Source organism: Pinus tabuliformis, chromosome 3_2, assembly GCF_031772625.1.
Source record: "Pinus tabuliformis cultivar Carrire ecotype Pingquan chromosome 3_2, CPIR1, whole genome shotgun sequence".
NCBI lineage: Eukaryota > Viridiplantae > Streptophyta > Pinopsida > Pinales > Pinaceae > Pinus > Pinus tabuliformis.
In genome coordinates this window covers 1154543819-1154563563 of record NC_142302.1, presented here as the reverse complement: position 1 = coordinate 1154563563, position 19745 = coordinate 1154543819, and the positions used below count along the sequence as shown (strand labels likewise).

Here is a 19745-nt window from a genome sequence, read left to right as displayed (position 1 = left end):
CTCTTTGCAGAGAGCACTGCTGAGACTGTTTCAGCTACATAGATGTTTTTACATGAAGTAACAAATATCAAAAGCTACATAAAATGGGAACTGATTATATGTGGGTCAAAGACCCATTCATAGTTTTTTTTATGTTATGCAATAGCCCGAAGGGTTTTTATATGGTTTTTGCAATGTTTATTAATGTTTTACAAACTTTGTAATAGCCCGAATGGGCTTAGACTTAGTGATGCAGCCTTAGCCACAAATATCCACAGTATGCAGACAAATGCATTTCATATTCATGTCCCAGGAATTTTCATCTCATACTTAGGAAAAACTCTCTTAGATGAAGGTTGAATGCTCTTTCAAATAAACTCTATGCGGAAACATTTCATTCAATTATCCAAAGTCTAAACCTTTATAAACCTTCGAGTGGAAACTATACGACCCTTCAATATCTTTGGTTAACTCTTTTTATCCGCACTTATCAACCACACCATGGTCTTTAGACTTTGGTTAAACTTAACTTAACCCATAGTATATTTATCCCGCTTTATTTCTATTATAACTCGTGTATAATAAAAATTACACATAAACCATTTAACCCGTCATTACTTACCATTCTGCCGATTCACAGAACTTTGCACATTTACCGATGCCCAACCTGCACTTCAAATCTCCACCGTTAATTCTCTTCTGTTAGTTCCAACAGTTATCGCGTCATATCGCGCTCTAACTAGCACGACGGATAAAATTCCGGAAGTGTGCGAGAAAAGCTGTTTTGCTTCCCCCTCGGCATGCTACGTGTCACCTCCACGTTTTATCGCGCGCTCTCAAGGAATTCCGCTTACCACTTTATTTCCACGCGATATACTGCTTACCATCTCTCCCATTGGAACTCAAAGAAGTTAAACTTCTTTTGAATAACGCATCGGGTCCGCCCAACGTGTTAACTCGTGCTCACATTCGAGAGCGATTACCGTCGGATTTTCACCAGGATGAACGGTCACGATGAACCGACGAATAAACTTTGGTTAATAGATGCATCGAGTCTGTCAGCCATTGATAGATCGCATGCTAGTTTGAACTCGATCATCGTAGGATTGTAGGATCTCCTCCAATTGACGATCACAACACTCTCGCGACTGTTGTCAGTTTTATTTGTGTTTTGCACTTCGTCTTCGTCCACCGGTTCATGATCTGAAAGTCTTGGTTGTTTACAACATATTCACCTCGCAATCTTTGCAATTCCGCTACCATTTTTGAGCTTCTTCGGTGAATTTCTCTCACGCCTAGTTCACATGTAGAACTGTCTACAGTCTCGATTGCGCACTGTTGATTGTGCATTGTCCTCTGTGTAAATTTGCTCAAGTTCACCTGCACCTCTGTATTCCACAGAAATATTCCACAATTTACACACCGTTTGTAGTTCAATCACTTAGTGTACACTATAATTCGGAATCGAATCTCTGTATATATATATAAACAAATATTTACAAAAGGGTTCTTTTCTTTGGCTTGATTTCTAAACAGTGGCCTCTTCACCTACTCTCTGGCCTGTAGGCTCACAATTCAAACCTTTACTATCTATCTAAATTTTAATTCACACTCTAACTAACTAACTCTTTCTATGCCTTGTAGGCTTACATTTATACAAAAGGTTCTATGAACCAATGCTGGTTCAGATCCTTAATAATTTCAACTAAACCCTAAGAATCCTCCCAATTCCATAAATCATGAACTAATTCCTAATTTAAGATCTACAATTAATTTCCAAATCTATCAATCTCTATGAACTCTCAACTATCCTGATTCTCTCATGTTCCCCTTCATTCGAGAACATTTACAATATACCTCTTGATACTTAATTAGATCCTATTCTTAATCTCTCATGAACTTACTTAAAAACCTTAATAATTACAGTAATTTAATACTTAGGAAACCAACTTCCTTAAAACACAAGACCCCCTATGTCTACTAAAATACAATGATATTTCTGAGCCGATGCTCCTGCATCACTTAGGGAAAGGCTTTTTATTGCATTTTTTAATACATGAATTTAGGTTTTAGGTTTTTAGACTTAGGTTAAGTGTTTAGTCTTTTAGACTTTTACACACTTTGTTCTAAAAACCCTTTTACAACACATTTGTCACAATGTGACGTAAAACCACATGGCGATACCTGAATCCTTTTCGATAACCAACCCTGGCGGAACTGATGATGAAGACGCCGACAACCAAATCTTGCAAAGTGGATGACAACCACATGTCAACAACCCAAATCCTGCGAGGCGAACCACAACACATGTCGACGACCAAATCCTGGTGGAATTGATGACAACCACATGTCGACAGCTAGGTACAAAACCATCACCATGAAAACCATTAACATCACCTGAACAACCTGAGCCATAAACAACACTGTCGAAGCTAACGACACTGAACTGAATGCTGACGACGACACTGAAACTGTGTAATTGATCTGACGAGATCCTCCTAGATCATAGCGGCCCTAGTTAAAGGAGGAATGTTGTCGCCTTCAAGTAAACTAGGGGATTGGACAATGAATGGAGTCACCAGGGGAATATTAGAAATGTCGTTAATGAATCAATTCCCCAATGATTCACTAGGGAGGTAGACCTGCTTCCTCCCCAACAACAACGCCAAAATGTTACCGCTCAAACTAGCAGGGGTCCTAGGAGGGGATCCTAAAGGGACAACTACTAGGTCAAGGGCAACAATGGAGCAATAGCCCACTGTCACCTCAGCTAAATCTCCCTGCTCTTTACAGACTTTCACCGATGGGAGGAGACCCGATATGAAGGGAATCACTAGATGAATAAGTCAATGAAGGGATAAAGAGTGATTCCTAAGGGCCTATTCACAAGAGAGACTCAATTTTGTGGCTTGCTTGCTTGAGAAGCAAGGTGTAAAGCTCTCTAAGAAGGGCCAAGGGGATTTCAAGGGCTAGGGTTTGCAAATAAGACTTGTAAAGGAGGGACCTAGTCCAAGAGATCCTTGTGAAAACTTGGATTCCAAGTGGTCTTTGTGAAATTATCTTCAAAAGGTTGTGGGACCACATGGGACCAAGTGGACCCAAAATTAGGTCAAGGGGGTGGAGTTGATCAATCAAGGGTATGCTTGACCTAATTGAGGGGAAGAAGGGGATCAAAGGAAGAATTTTCAACAATCTTAATACAATGATCCCAATGAGGTCACTAGCCAAGGGAATCAAAGGGCAAGAAACAATCTCGGAGCTAGGGCTTGAAGTATCTTGAGATCCCACCATCGGAATGGCTTCAAATTTGGAGGGCTCCTAGGAGACACAACAACGCAGTAGAGGCTAGGAGATCGAATTTTTTTGATGGGTAACTTGTGAGAAATGTGATGCCCTAGGTCCCCTATGGAGGCTAGGCCTAGAAGAAAGAGGGAGAGGTGATAAAGATTATGCTTTTTGGTGATCACCTATGGAGGACCAGTGCCTAATCCTTTGGGAGAAATGGAGTCAAGATGATTCCAATGCTTGGGATGATTTCACTTGGTCAAGGAGGCCTCTAGAACAATTTTGCATGGCAATTAGGGCATGGGACAATTGCTTCAAGGTCTTTATACTTCGATATGAAATATGTGATGACTTATCGAGATAAAATTTTAACAAAATATCTCTAGGAACATTCACTTATTCAAACATGGCCCATGACATGATGCAATGCTATAAAAAGACAAATTTCCACCATTTCACACAAGAAAAGCAACAAATTTCAGCCTAGTATAGCGAAATTCCCCAGCAACATGCATGTGACATAAGAAAAAGACAAAATAGCATTAAAAGAGCACTTACATGTGAGAACAAGTATATCCAATCATCATCATATGCCAATATAGAAGCTCTAAGACAAAAATGAAGATATCCAAACATCAAAATTCATCCATCCATCCAATTTTGTCCTCCAAAAAGAATAGCGAAATCTCACAAGAGAGAATGATCCAATCCAAGTGATGATGATCAAATGATTCCATCACACTTCTATTTATACACTTCCTAATGAATTCGATTTAGCTAATTAGGCCTAATTTAGCCCCTAAAATAAAATAATGTGCATAATAACAAAGCATTTGGTGACAGCCCACCAAATAGCTCAATAATGTAAAGATAAACCTCTCAAGAGGGTCGAACGATCAACAAAGTGATGTCGTTGGGCCTTTAAGGAGGCTTGATGAAGTCTAAGGGGTGCCATGATGAAGAAAAGGACTCCAAACATAGTGGACAAAGGGTTGACCCCTTGTTTTCCAATCAAGAACCTGTGATGCTCCCAAATGAGTGTGGGGGCACAAGGACAACCTCATGGTCTCCAAATGGATCAAATATGCTTGTAAACCATCTGTAAGGGCTGGAGTGATGACATAAACCCTCCATTTGCATCGGGAGGCGTCCTGGAACATCTGGAAAATGTATGGTGCAACTGTGGAGTCGACTGGGCATGGTGGACCGGGTGCATCATCCTCATCCAAAAGGTGGAACACGAGCAATCAATGAACACTGTTGGGGATCCATGAAGTAATATCTGTTATGGTGGAGACCCATGGTTCTCAACGCTCACCCTACAAGTGCCAATGTGGCTCTTTGGAGAGTTAGGACCCCGTATAGGGAGACCAAGCCCTAAATGAAGACCCACCTACAACCCTGCATAAGATCCAATGCGTCCCCTTGCCTTCCAATACAACAGATCATTAGAATAATCAAGTAATAATGCTTACAAGTTATGGGATCAATGGGGCACTTCATGGTGGCATGCCCTTCCATAGTAGGCTTTGGAAAGTGCAAGTGTCTTCAAGCTCAAGAGAGGCTAACCAAGGAACCTACTAGGTGGTTTCAACCTCCAAAAGGGTTGGCATGTCCATAGTACATCCTTTAAGAGGTGATCCAAAAATGCATCTTAGATAAACCTCTAAGTCTAAAAGACTTCATATAAGGGGTAAAAGGTGCCAAATGGCACAAATCCTTTGTAAATCAGAGGAAAATGAAAGTCGCAGGCTACTCCCGGAAATAGTTTCATTGCAGAGATCTCCTCATTCTGAATCCAACGCAACTTGAATGGGTGAAAACAAACTTCAGATGAAGGAGTTATCATAAAAAGAAATTCCCCTTTTATTCTTTGGGAAAAAGGCAAAAACATGAGAAAACAACGAAAATAAGGGATATCGGAGGCTTAAACCAAATCTGCATAGGAGCCGTCGGATCTGGCCGACCAACGGTCCAGATCCGATTGGCAATCACAATCGGGGAAGGCAGTCGGCGGATATCAGAGGCAGACGCGCGATAGGACTGGGCCGATGCGATGGTGCGATCGCCGAAATTGGCAGATCGCAATTGGCGATGCCACGAGGCAGAGGCGGGAACTTGGGCCTAGCGATATCGGCGTTGGCTTAGGCCATGATATGTGGACAGATCCTGGAGCTCAGGGGATTTGTGATTGCGACAAGTCGCATCGCGATATCGCATCGACGCATTACAAAGGAGCGGGGATATATGTTATATATATGCGATGTGATATTATGGACCTGAGGGAACCGATAGATGTGATATTATAATAATTTCAAGTCCGATAAGTGAGATTTTTCCATATTTTAATGTATTTTCATATATTTCGTTATCAAACGAAATACCAAGAGAAACCTTGGAACCAGGCCATTTGTGATATGCGATAGTGACTCCCAGGCGGACTCGATAGAAATATAAGGCGGGATTAAGGACTTTTGAAGTTCGAAAGACAGTGTTTCTGCGGATTTTCCTTTGTTTTACAACGTTCTTTGTGCAAAAAGAGAATGACTGTTTTTGAAGGATTTCAAGCGCCGATGGGTCCATTCCGTTACAGAACAGGTGGCCGCCTGCCCTAAAGGCGTTATGCAATGATTATTGAATGCTAGAAGAGGGATTTGAGTGGACCAAAGCCGGAAGTTGCAGAGCCCGAGAGGGAAAATGAACAGGCAACGCGATTTGGCTTAAAAAGCCACAGAACAACAGAACGAGAGGACTGTTGGTTGCTGAGGGTGTTGTTGGGGTTTTTTGTTGCTGAAAGTGAAGCCAAGGCAGGAAGCCAAGGCGAAGGAGGTAGGCAGAAGCCAAAGAGGCAATGCAGAAGCAAAAGGCAGCCAAGGGAGTCACTTGGAGTTCAAGTGAAAAGCCCAGAGAGGGATATAACCTGATAGAAGGCAGAGAGAAGCCCGAGAGAAGAGCGAAGAGCCGAGAGCCAGAGCCAAAGAGCCAGAGTCAGAGCCAAGAGCCAGAACCAAGAGCCAAAGAGCCAGAGTCAGAGCCAAGAGCCAGAACCAAGAGCCAAGAGCTAGAGCCATGAGCTAGAGCTTCAAGAGCCAAGGGATAAAATGGTGTCTGAACCCACTGTTATGTGTAGAAGAGCAGGAGTTGAGCCAAAGAGCTTGTAAAAAGACTTATACCATAATCTTAGAGAGCCTAGTTGAGTTGACTAGAGCTCACGGAGATGTAGCCCAAGAAGTGTGGGTGAACTCTTAATTAAATTGCTGTTTCTGTGTGTGTTTTATAGCTGCATTATCTCTGTTGTTTTATTTACTGTTATATGTGTTTATACATCAGTGTCAACACACTAATTTACAACACAACAATAAAAATTAAAGCAAGTAATTAGTTGAAAACAAATACAAGCATACACCCATATTTTCAAGCATTTCTTAATTCCACATTGGTTAATCAATAAGACTTGGGAAAATTTAAAGCTTTGGAAGGTTCTTGTAAGTTAGACAAGAAGCCTTAAGTGCCCCATTTTCAGATCAAGAGGTAGGTGAGAAATGATATAATGATGGAATGGAGTGGGAATCAGGGGAATCATCCAGACCACATGTTAAGGTACATTGGGTAGTTATAACAAGGGAAGTCCACACTTGGGTATATGAGTGTAGGATGGAGCAAATCATGGCACATGAGTTACCCCAGCCTTTGTTTTTTCGCCCTTCTTCATATTCCTTTTGCCTTTGATTGATTTTTTTTCATACCTGCTCGGGGCTCTAGGGGATGGAGATCATGATGTGTAATATGTAGCAGGGATACCCCCTTTGAGGTGGGGCATTTCATCATCCACCAGGGGTTGGGACAATCATGGGTTCCTTAAGGATGGAGAGGGCTCATCTAGGACCCATAGGAACCAGGGTGATGACCATGAATAAGGGGTAGAGCTCATGCTCGAATTTTTCCCATGTGCTAAATTTATATGTCCTAGCCATCTTTTGCATTTTGTGGTACATTTCTTGTTGAGAGTGGCCAAATTATGCTTTTTCTTTTCTTTTTAGCTGCATCAACCTCCGGGTCATTGTTCCAGGTCCGACCCAAGGTGTGGACAAGGGGAGGGGGAGGCCAACCCTATGTGGACCAGGACGGGAAAAACGATGAATGGGGCTCAAATGAGTGGAAAGGGAGTAATGTAGATGGTGTCGGGAAGCATGAACACACAACCAAAATTGGGATTTCCCATGTAGTGCCAACCCTAAAGCTAATGGCCAGTAAAGGAGATCCCACGGGACTAGGATATAAGGGTAACCACAAAATCAGGCAATGGAGACAAGAATACAAACCTAACCCACTCTTTCCGCTGAATCCCCCCACCAATTCATGCCCAAAAGTGCCCATGACAAGTAAGGAAAACTACTCAACTATACCAATGAAAATCCATACCTTCAGGGTTGGGAGGCCCACCTTCAAACATACATTCATAATAGATGAGCAAGGGATTGTTGAGAAATCCAAAGGGTGGCAGTTGCACAATTTCTCTTATTATGACATTATCTTGTGACGTTTTTCATTATTATTATTTGTTCTTTCAAATTATCTTTTCTTGTCATCAAGACTAATGCCAAGCAACAAATAGAAGTGAACACAAGATGTAGGCACGCTGCCAGGGAAAAACCTCACTCTAGGGGAAAACCCAGTCAAAATTCTTTCTTCAGTAGATTCAAGATGAGACAACTAAGACCCTTACAACTTAGACTCGAGACTACCTCCATCCATCAAGTCAACCTTGTCATTCTTCAGTTCTATTGCTCCTGTAGCAGTTATTCTTCTTCACACTTTGATCCTTGCAATGGCACCGAACTTGTATCTTGAGATAACAATGATCTTTGAACCATCCTTGTGTGATATCATTGACTTCACTGAGATAGCACTGAAAGTTGTCCACTGTGATAACATCAAAGTTTATCCATTAACATCAAAACCTTATCATTGTGATAGCACTAGCATCGAGACTACATTACTGTGATAGCATCGAGAAGAACCGAGACTTCATCATTGTGATAACATCGAGACATTCACTGTGGTAGCACCGAGATATATCAACTGTAATATCACTGAAATGTATTCACTGTATTAGCACCGAAACTGTAGTAGCATATGACTTTTGTGGTAGCACCAAACTGCAATCCACATCATCATTTGAAAACTGACTGTAATTGCACCGAAATCTGAAATCATCCAAACTGTTTCCTTTGTAATAGCACCAAAAACATCTCTCTAAATCCATGGTTGTCTCTGCGATCCACGAGTTCATCTTTGTGATTTTGGTCAAAGGTTGCACTCCTATTTATAATAGTTTCCCTCTTGTAATGAGTCGACATGAGTTCTTGAAGAGATGTGTCTTGTAGGCCGACTTGAAGGAGACTTGATGGATGGAGGAGTCTTCAAATAAGATTGACTTTGACAATAACCTAAAAGCCTACAATGGAGGCTTGACCTAAGACAATTGACCCAAGCTTGAAACCCATGCTTTAACAAGTCAATTCAATAATAATAAAATTCTTTTTGCTTTCTTTTGACAAATATATTACATTTTGACTTAAAGTACAATTATGAAGACCGAACCTAGTTACATTCTTCAACACTCCCTCTTAACTAGGGAGGTATTCATATTTACATATAACCATAGAGGTACATGGAAGATCTCAAAACAAATCATCTACGAAGGAGTTTAGGCACCACAATGCCATGGACTAGATTCCTGACCAGGGCAATCGATCCATTGGTCTCTTAACAATTTAGGCACCACAATGCTACGGACTAGATCCCTGACCAGGGCAATCTATCTGGGTGGTACTAAGATGGACTCAAGCTTTCATCCTCTCTAGGTACCATTAGGCTTACTTGCTAACCATCAACCTAAGGATCTAGGCGTGTATCCGAGGTCAGAGCTCTATGACCAACACCACCCTCCTAACTTCGGGACCTAGAAATCAACCCAAAGTGCCAACCAGATGTCCTCCCAAAGAATGCTTCACTCACGAAGCCTTAACACTTCTTGATCCAACAGATCAAGGACAATAAATCTCTCCCTATCAAACTGATCAGTAACCAACATGCTATCGAGAGATTTTCCTATACAAACACAACGTCAATCAGTAACAAACTTTCAAATGTACATAAATATATACAAACCTCCAGGGTCTTCTAGACAACTAGATGTCGCTTTTCAACTTTTCATAGTAGGACTTAGAGCTTTCCCAATGAATCTTGACAGAAGATTCCTCAACCATGCAACTTCCTTTCCTACTTTTCATGCAACAACATATTTCATAAATCGATCTAGATTTTCTTAACTTAGCAGCGCTTAAAAAAATACATTCTCCAATTTCTTTCTCTCACTCACGACCTTCACTAAAACTTACCACTGTTAGTCCTGGTCTAGTGCATGACATATGGAGTAGAGAAGCATATCTGTTACTCCCTCTTAATCTCTTAATCAGAGAGGATCTAATCATTCCTGTAAAAGAAATATTCTCAGCCATCCTCTTATCCTAGGGAGATTCCTTTCAGTCAAGTTCCCTCTTAACCTAGGGATATTCCTTTTATTCAAGTTCCATCTTAACCTAGGGAGATTTCATCTAGGCTCCCTCTTAACTTAGGGAGTTCTACTTCTTCTTTACGACATCGGAGAATCTTTTGTGGCTTCCATCCTTCTCATCAGAGTTATCATTACCATCACCATTCACATCATGCTTATCACATCAAATTTTTTGTCGATCATCTTCACCATCTTGAAGATGATGTACCTGCACAACTTTAGATAGCAAGTACAACCAGAACTATAGAAGCATGAAGTTAGCCATAACACATTCTTTTAATAATGGAAGCATTAGATTTTACAAACATAATAAAAAAGAGACTATACTTCAATACTTCAACTTCTTGCCCAGGTTTTGTTACAAACCCTAAATCACATCCACAACTCATCAAGGTATCAAACTCATTATGCCTAGGGTTTCAATATTCTTTCAATGACAAGTTCTTTCATATAGCAAACCTTAGAAACAAATTAGATCAATGCATCTAACAACTTTCAGAATTCATATGTTAGACTACCTACTAGGATTTCATACAAACCCTAAATTTCATACACGAGCTTTAATAATCAAAACCAGTGACAACATATGACCAACATCTACTACGGCTTGATATAAACCCTAGATTTTATCTTCAACAATCACAATACAATTTCATAGATTCCAGATTGTCATATCACACATCTTAAAAATTTAACTACTACTAGGGTTTAGCTGCAAAACCCTAGATTTCCCAAACGACATCATCCTAGAATATCAATCTTAGACAAGGGCTTAGATTAAACCCTAAGACTTATGACCATCAATAATTAGGTCAACACACATATCTAGGAATTCATTATGATGCATAAGCATATCATATGGTAGACAACATTAATACATTAGACATACACTGACCTAGACCAAGCTAGGGTTTCAACCAAATGGACACATATATACCTAGGGCTTCATTCCTAGGATCTTACTTTTAAATACATAACAAGGGTTTTGTTTATAGCCACAACCAAACCCTAAAGATCTAGGGTTTTATAACATAGCAAAGCAACCCTACTATACCAACACTTCAAAGGTATGTGATTTCAGACGACACCATTCAACCCTAACAAGTTAGGGTTTTCATGATCACACCAAAACCCCAAACATGACATCATTATTAAAACTTCAAATATCATTTCCCAATAACCCTAAGCAGGTTAGGGTTTCATACATCATCATTAACATACCCTTAAGTTTAGGGTTTTTTTTGAGAACCTGTCTAGGGTTCTATAAGAGCAATCAAGAATGTAAGGAGGGTAGATTTATCAAATGATGAATCACCCTAAACAAGAATCTTTATGATTCGAGACAACTAGACATAATGATGTTAGTAATGTAATGCAAATTACAAAAATAAGATGAACGTACTTTTAAGAGAATTTTATAAGGTGTATAGTTTAAGACATACCTGGAGATGTTCCTGAACAGACCTTGGAAGGATTCCTTGAAGTGTCTTCTTTGTACTAAGCCATGATCTTTTATACCTGTAATACATACTTACAAGCAAAACATGTGATACCAAGAACATGATTTAATTTCTCAAGTTAGATTTCCTACATAACCATGGCGGATGGAATCCTATGAAAAGTTATTCCTTCTTTCAATCAAGGACTTTTTCCTAGATTACTTGTAAATCCTTGAGGAAGACGATTAAGGTTCTAATATATTATCTAGAGAGCACACTCTTTATCCTAGACTAGTTATAAACAAGGATTATATGAACCATTAGAGATAATAGAAATCTAAAAGCTTATAAATATACATACCTTGTGAATTACATACCTCTGATTTTATTAGACTTGTTATACTTGTTGTATATGCATCAATACTTGATTTACTTGAGCTGGTTCAGATTTTCAATTCAGGTCCTCAAGGCTTCTTTCTCCATAGAACAAATTTCAGACGTGATGACACAGTTTAGTCAAATGCTTCATACTTTGGTTCTATTTGATAACTTATGACAAAGTTATATTTATATACTTGTAGTGTCATCCCTATCTTCGTCATTAGTAATGGCATACATTATTTTGTAGTATGGTGTTGTAGATATAGCCCAAGCAATGATTATCCATACACAAACTTTTGGTCCTGTGATGACTCAGTTCATGGTTCGAGTTTTCTTCACTGTAATAAACCGAAATTCTGTCTCTTGTTTTCACTGTCAGTCCACACTTATATGCCGAGAATCTTTCTGCAATTTATAGTGAAGTTACTCCTTTGTTGTACTGTGTATTCACCGAAATTCTACAAGCTCATTCTCTGGAATGATCCGACTGTTTTCATTGAGACATCCGAACCTCCTCCTTCTTGGTGTCTTTAATATGCTCACTGTAATCTTCATTCCATTAGTTTCATTAGCCTAGAAATGCCCTTCTTCAAATTGCCTTTGACCATGACCATAGCTTTGATACCATGTTGAGATATCCAAAGGGTGGCAATTACACGATTTCTCTTATAATGACATTATCTTGTGATGTTTTTCATTATTATTATTTGTTCTTTCGAATTATCTTTTCTTATCATCAAGACTAATGCCAACCAACAAATAGAAGTGAGCACAAGATGCAGGCACGTTGCCAGGGCAAAAGTCCACTCTAGGGGAAAACCCAGTCAAAATTCTTCCTTCAGTAGATTCAAGATGAAACCACGAAGACCCTTACAACTTAGACTTGAGACTACCTCCCTCCATCAAGTCAACCTTGTCATTCTTCAGTTCTATTGCTCTTGTAGCAGTCATTCTTCTTCACACTTTGATCCTTGCAATGGCACCAAACGTGTATGTTGAGAGAATGATCTCTGAACCATCCTTGTGTGATAGCACCGAATTCACCAAGATAGCATTGAAAGTTGTCCACTGTGATAACATCGAAGTTTATCCATTAACATCAAAACTTTATCACTGTGATAGCACTAGCATTGAGACTACATTACTGTGATAGCATTGAGAAGAACTGAGACTTCATCACTATGATAACACAGAGACATTCATTGTGGTAGCACCGAGATATATCCACTGTAATATCATTGAAATGTATTCACTGTATTAGCACCGAAACTGTAGTAGCATGACTTCTGTGGTAGCACTGAATTGTAATCTGCATCATCATTCTAACACTGACTGTAATTGCACCGAAATCTGAAATCATCCGAACTGTGTCCTCTGTAATAGAACCGAAAACATCTCTTTGAAATCCACGGTTGTTTCTGAGATCCACGAGTTCATCTCTGCGATTTTGGTCGAAGGTTGCACTCCTATTTATAGTAGTTTCCCTCTTGTAATGAGTTATTGAAGAGATGTGTCTTGTAGGCCGACTTGATGATGAATTATTTTGAGGCCGACTTGAAGGAGACTTGATGGATGGAGGAGTCTTCAAATAAGATTGACTTTGACAATAACCTAAAGCTGACAATGGAGGCTTGACGTAAGACAATTGACCCAAGCATGAACCCATGCTTTAACAAGTCAATTCAATAATAATAAAATTCTTTTTGCTTTCTCTTGACAAATATATTACATTTTGACTTCAAGTACAATTATGAAGACCAAACCTAGTTACATTCTTCAACGTGGACCACATGGCTGGCTCAGGTGGCGGAGAAAAATGGCACGTCGAGCTATTTGGGGGCTGCAAGGGGCTGTTGGCTGCCGACTGAGGGCCATCTAGGAGAAATTGTTTCTCCCAGTGTTGAAAATATCAGTATCGGCAAAATATCGGCAAGGGTCCAAAAAATATCTTATTGGCAATATCGGCAAAAATATCGGCAAAATATCGGCAAATATCGGCAAGCATAAAAAATAATTTTTTCAAATTTTTAAATATAGCCGATATTTTGCCGATATTTTCAAAATATCGCGATATTTTGCCGATATTTTCCGATATTTGCCGATATTTTGAAAATATCGCGATATTTTCAAAACATAAAATATCGCGATATTTTCTCGGCGATATATCGTTTTGCCGAAAATATCGCGATATTTTCGAATATCGCCGATATATCGCCAATATTATCAACAGTGGTTTCTCCTATATATACTACCCACAGGTGGTGGGTAACACTTCCTTTATATAGCCTTCTCATGAGGTCGAATAAGCCTCTTCTAGGCTGACTTGTCACTAGAAGGGCCAACTTGTGCTTGGAGGTATTTTTTACTTTCTAGATAAAAAAATAAATATTTTTGATGTTACAATTGCCCAAATGGGTCTTAGACAATTGATATGGAATCTCTTGACTCATGAAAATTATTCTTATGACATGACAAACCCTAGAAACATGAAGAAAATGCTTAACTTAGTTGACCAATCAACAAAAGCATGAAACCCGTGCTTGAAAATAATAATTTTTCTTTATTCTTTTTTCTGTTACATAAGATATACATAATAACATGAGTACAATGACAATTATGAAGATTGAAACTAGTTACATTTTCCAACTCCAACAATAGGATGTTTTGTTGAGATAGGAGGTGGCTTAGAGGAAGGGTAATATTCATCTGTTTGAGAGAAGAAGCTATCCTCATGCTTGGAAGAGGCTAGAGTCTCAAGTAGAACAAGAATTTTGGGATATTGAACTTGAGGATCTCACAAAAAGTTGAGTCCTTGAGAGAGTTGTAGTTATGCACCTTGAAGGTGTGTTCTATGACAAAGAGGAGGGGGATCATGACCAACCATGTATCTTGCCATCAAAATGGTGTTGAGCTTCATAAATTCCATCCAAGAGGGATAAAATGAAAGAGAAGGGATTACTTTTGGAAGTAATCAAGTGGAAAGGTGGAGAAGAAGAAGGGGGGCCTTTTTTCTCTTGGTGAAAAAGGACATAATACTTTCTATGGTGAGAGTAGAAGATAGACACAAGAAAGAGAAAGCCTTTGCTTGATAGAGGGAAGGGTTGATGAGAACTCCCTAGTGGAGTTACTAAAATGCAATGCGAGGGTAATTTAGTGGGGGAACCATGCTACCAAAAGGAGGAATGAGAGAGTGGAGTTACCACTCAGTTTTAGGGAAACTAACATTGAGAAATCATAGGAGAAAGGAAGAGAGGAATGAACAAGGAGAGAAGGCCACTAGGTTAATTAGGGTTCTAGGGTTGATTATGTGACCTAGGGAAATGAATTAATTAAGGTAATTCGATTGTGTCTCAACAACAAAAATGTAACAACAAATTAACCAAGAAAGTGTACCCATAGAGGATGAAATTTTTCCTTTGGAAGACATTGGGTTTGGGATTAAGCGACTCACAATTGGGAAAGCTAAGGACATTGAAGGCTACCAAGTTGAGATTTTTAAAATGGGGGGGCCTATCCTCGTTCCTCACACACATAATCTCTTCAATTTGGCATTGAAGCAAGGATTCCCTAAGCCTTGGACATAGAGCCTCATTGTACCTATCTTTAAAAGTGGGGATAAAAACATTCCCTCTAATTATAGGACCATTATGATTAGCCACATTTTAACCAACCTGTATGGAATTATTTTGGAAAAGAAGATTAGCCTATGGCTAGAAAGCCATGATAAAAGAGCTAAAGGCCAAGTTGGGTTTTGGAGATACCATTCAACTGTGGATCACCTTGTTACTCTTAGGATCATTGTAGAGGAGTGTAGCAATAATAAAAATGTTCTCTTCTATTGTTTCGTTAACTCTATAAAAACTTTTGACACTGTTCCCAGGACAAACTTGTGGAAAAGGATGGAAGAGATAATGGTTCCTCTTGAGTTGAGGGTGGCTGTGACAAGGTTGTATGAGAATGTTATTGCCAATTTTAGGACCACTAAGGGTTGGTTGGAAGAAATTAATTGCAATATTGAAGTCAAGCAAGGGTTCCCTTGTCCCCTACCCTTTTTTGGCATATAGGTTGATAAACTAGAAAAGTGTTTGAATGATGTAGGTTGTGTTGGCCCCATGCTCACCAATATAGTCATAACTCTTATACTTTATGCTGGCAATATTGTTCTTTTGGCAAGGAGTCATTATGATCTTAGCAGGCAACTAAGAATCCTCCAAGATTTTTGTTCCAAGATGGGTAATGACTGTTAAAACTTAACACTGACAAAACAAAAGTCATGATAATTAAATCTAGAAAGATTACATATGGTATTTTCATACATGACAACAACAACTTGGAGGATGGAAAGCTTATTATGGGCTTGAAAACAATTGTAAGTTGATAGATATTTTGATATGGGATAAAAAGAAACTCCTCTTTGATACTCTCACCACTCTTGTTATTTGATATGGATACGAGGTCCGGGGTTGTAGTATCTCTAGAGAGTTCTGGAGGAAGATAGAACAGATCCAAAAGAAATTTGTAACCTACAACCTCAAGATTAAAGGAAATAAACCCTATCCTATCCTCCTGATCCAAGCAAGTCTTTTCCCCATTGAATGCATGGCTATGACTAGGTATCTTATGTATAAAAATAAGTTAAACAATACATAAGACAAAAGGTTTTCTAAAATTTCTTCCAACTTTAGCAACAACTATCAGCTTAGGCTCAAGTGGAGATGGCATAAGGATGACCATTCTTGGCTAGACCATTTGGGGATAAAAGAGGAGATCAATTTGTAGAATAAAGATAAGATGAAAGATATTATTACATCAAAATTTAAGGAGAAATTGTGGTATGATAAAGAGTTGGAGGAAAAAAGGAAGCTTAGATATTATAAGGAGGTGATCAACCCAAATTCATAAATCAGAATTATCTCTCTATCTTGACTTAGTGTAAAGAAGAAAATAAGCATTGCTAAAATAAGAACAAATTGTCATGAGCTTCATAGTGAGACTAGGCATTGGCCAATTCCCAAAACACCATGGGGGTGAAGTGTCTGTCACCTTTGCAACATTAAGAGGGTTGAGATGAGAAACACTTTCTCTTAGAGTGTCTAGCTTATACTCACATTAGATCTAAATTTCAAAATATTTGTTACACTACCAACCTTCTTGACCTTTTAAGTTGAAAAAACTAAGGTGATCTTGGAACTCTTCTCTTAATGCTTTTCAAGTATAAAAATAAAATGCTAAAGAATTATGAGTAATCTCTTACCTTCTTAAGGTCCGATAGACCATTATCATCATCATTAATAATGGAAAGCAAAGTATCTAAGGTTAACTTACTGATCTCCTTTGGTGAGCTAATTAATCAACCTAAATTCTGAAGATGAGAAAAAAGGAACTCACTTAGAATGACACTATTGTAGGTGTTGAAGTTGCTTGGGCTGAAGATGAGAGGTGCTACAAGCCTCCAAGAGAAGAATTATTCTTTTGAATGAACTTGCAATTGTTGCTACACCTTCCTACAAAACATGCTTGATTTTGATCTCTAATACAATGCAGTAAAAATATATAGATCTACCATATAAATGATAGAACAATGAAGAGTTGTGTGGTGACCCAAAGTTCCCCTACTCCCTTGACCTCATTGTGATGGAACCTCCCTTGAGGTAGTAGGGTTGAATCGTCCAATATGTTGGAAGGAAGTAAGCCAATGGAGATGCCTTAGGACAAAACAACAAACTTTCAATGGACAAATTAATCCAAAAGAAAGAGATACTTGTAAAGGTGTTGGAGATTATAGGAACAAGTAGCCCAAGAGCATGGAAGATGAGTTAGATAGTTACATCAAGGCTTGATGCCAATCCAATGGTGTTCTTGTGAAATATAGGTTTTTAAAGATAGAAGATTCAAAGAGTATTTGAAGAGGATTTACATAGATGAGAGGAGCATAGGTAAACTCAAGGTTGAATTGAACATTAAAAAAGTTGTTGGGAAAATGTTTTGTATGATAGAGTTGTACCCTGGATTTTGATCAAGTGCCACTGGTTTCTTAGCCTTTATCCAGGTGTTTTCCTTGACTTCAACATTCTGTTTCATGAGCAATGACTCACATATGTGATAAGATCCCTAAAACTCATGGGTTGATGCTAAGAAATCATTGAGGGTTAAGAAATCTTTGACCATGTGGATCCATAGTTAAAAAACTCCAGATGGATTTGGGTCATTGAGGACTCAAAATGAGGCATCCTAACCATGGGCTATATAAGGGGCTCAGAGCCTTAAATATAACCCAAAGTACAGGCAAAATGAGTGCCCCAAAGTCTAACAGGGTCAAACCAATGACCGAGGTAATAGAGGAGGTGAGGCAAAGAGGGGTAACCTTACCTAAGTACTTCACATCCAAGACGTCATACATCTAGAGTAAGGCGAGGTTACACAAGGGAGAGTGATCTAGCACAAAAGATCATTTGTAAGAAAGGATAAGGGGTAACTAACTCATCACAGGGAAGTCAGACCAAAGTGTGAAATTCCTTTGCTACAATCACTATTTGTAAATACCCTATAATCTTTCAAGCGTTCAAAAGAGGTTGTTGTTCTATACAGTACGCAAGGTATAGTAGCTTTTAATGTAGATAGGTTTCTGCACCAGATATGAAGAATTAGTATGCTTTATTGTATGGTAAAGAAAATTAAGACTAAAATATCAAGATCTGAAAGCCATGTTTCATTGTATACCTGGTTAATATGCATGCGAATACAGGAGACACAGATATAAGAGTCTGACCATTGTTCTGTAATTTGGTGGCTTTCCCATTAATATTTACATTATACAGTTGTCAAGGATTATGAAAAAGTTCAGGTATATGTATTCTGTTTTCTAGTGCTTGTTTTAAGGGATATTGGAGTAGCAGGAAGTGGGAAAATAAGAGGAACTCCAGGGTCCTTTATGTTCCTCATAGGCCTTGCACCGATATTTAGAATTGAACTATGAATGCAGCGGGAAAATAAGAGCAACTCCAGGGTTCTTTATGTTCCTCATAGGCCTTGCACCGATGTTTGGAATTGAACTATGAATGCCTGTTTGAGTTCTCTACTTGTTTATTCCATAGGACAATGAATCTAAATTTTATATTATAAATGAATGCTTTGAGCTGTTTGCTCTTTTGCAGGGTCAAATGATGCAGATGACAATGATGGTCACTCCAAAATTTCCCAAGGAGTTAGAATACCTGAACAAGGATGACAGATTGCTTCGCTGGCTTTTAGTGAAATATAGGGATACGTCCTATGGCCTGGAATTTGTGAATGAATCAGATTCCAGGGGAAGCTTCTATAATAAGTTTGCAAACAGGGATTTGTTTGAAGATGATGAAGTGGATGATGATGATGAGGAATACGAGCTGGAGGAGTCTGTTGATAATGAATCTAAGCAAGAAAATACAGACGTGTCTCAGGAGAATTAAACAAAGAACTTAATTATGATGACTGGTCATTTCTTGCTGTCTGTTAAATCTTTAGTAATGAACCACTTTATTGGCTGGACAACTCTGGGTCCCAGGGCATATGATTTTTATAGTATCAGCTTCCCTCTTTGCCACCCTCTTTAGCATTTGTTTCATGACATGTCTGAAACAAAATCTCAATTCGAAGTTATGAAATCTATAATATTCTGTCTAGTTTAGTGAAAGGGCTAAAGCTGTACTTTATAGGCTTCAACCTTCTCTAAATGCGTGAAGGCGAGAATTGTGCTGCATGAATGTTCAGTGTTGATTTTTTATACTAAGTCCTTCAAGGGAGATGTATTTCAATTATTATATTTTGTTCATACATGATTTGTTGAAAGATTGAAATATATGATCTGAAAAGTTGTCAATTCATGTTATTCTACTCTTGTATGATCAATGGACCATCGCCAGTTATGGTAATGGGGGGGACGACTTTGCTCATAATATTTACTGGCATTTACTTCTGAAGGGTTTGGTTCAAATGCATAAGGTCTTTGGTTGTATATTATACTGGTTAAAGTAGATGTGACCATTTCAAAAACCAAGTCCTTTATAACCTAGACAGACAAAATCAATCTTTTTTATATAACA

At 38.7% G+C, this 19745-nt stretch overlaps 1 protein-coding gene across 1 annotated transcript in view; it reads left to right on the top strand.

Moving 5' to 3' along the window:
- Positions 1-19531, top strand: part of LOC149184815 (uncharacterized) — a 66523-nt gene extending 46992 nt beyond the window's left edge. The window contains exon 2 of the mRNA XM_089417725.1: positions 18819-19531. Coding sequence (XP_089273851.1) covers positions 18819-19112 — 294 coding nt within the window. The 3' untranslated portion in view covers positions 19113-19531. The remainder of the gene's footprint in view (positions 1-18818) is intronic.
- Positions 19532-19745: the final 214 nt, after the last annotated feature.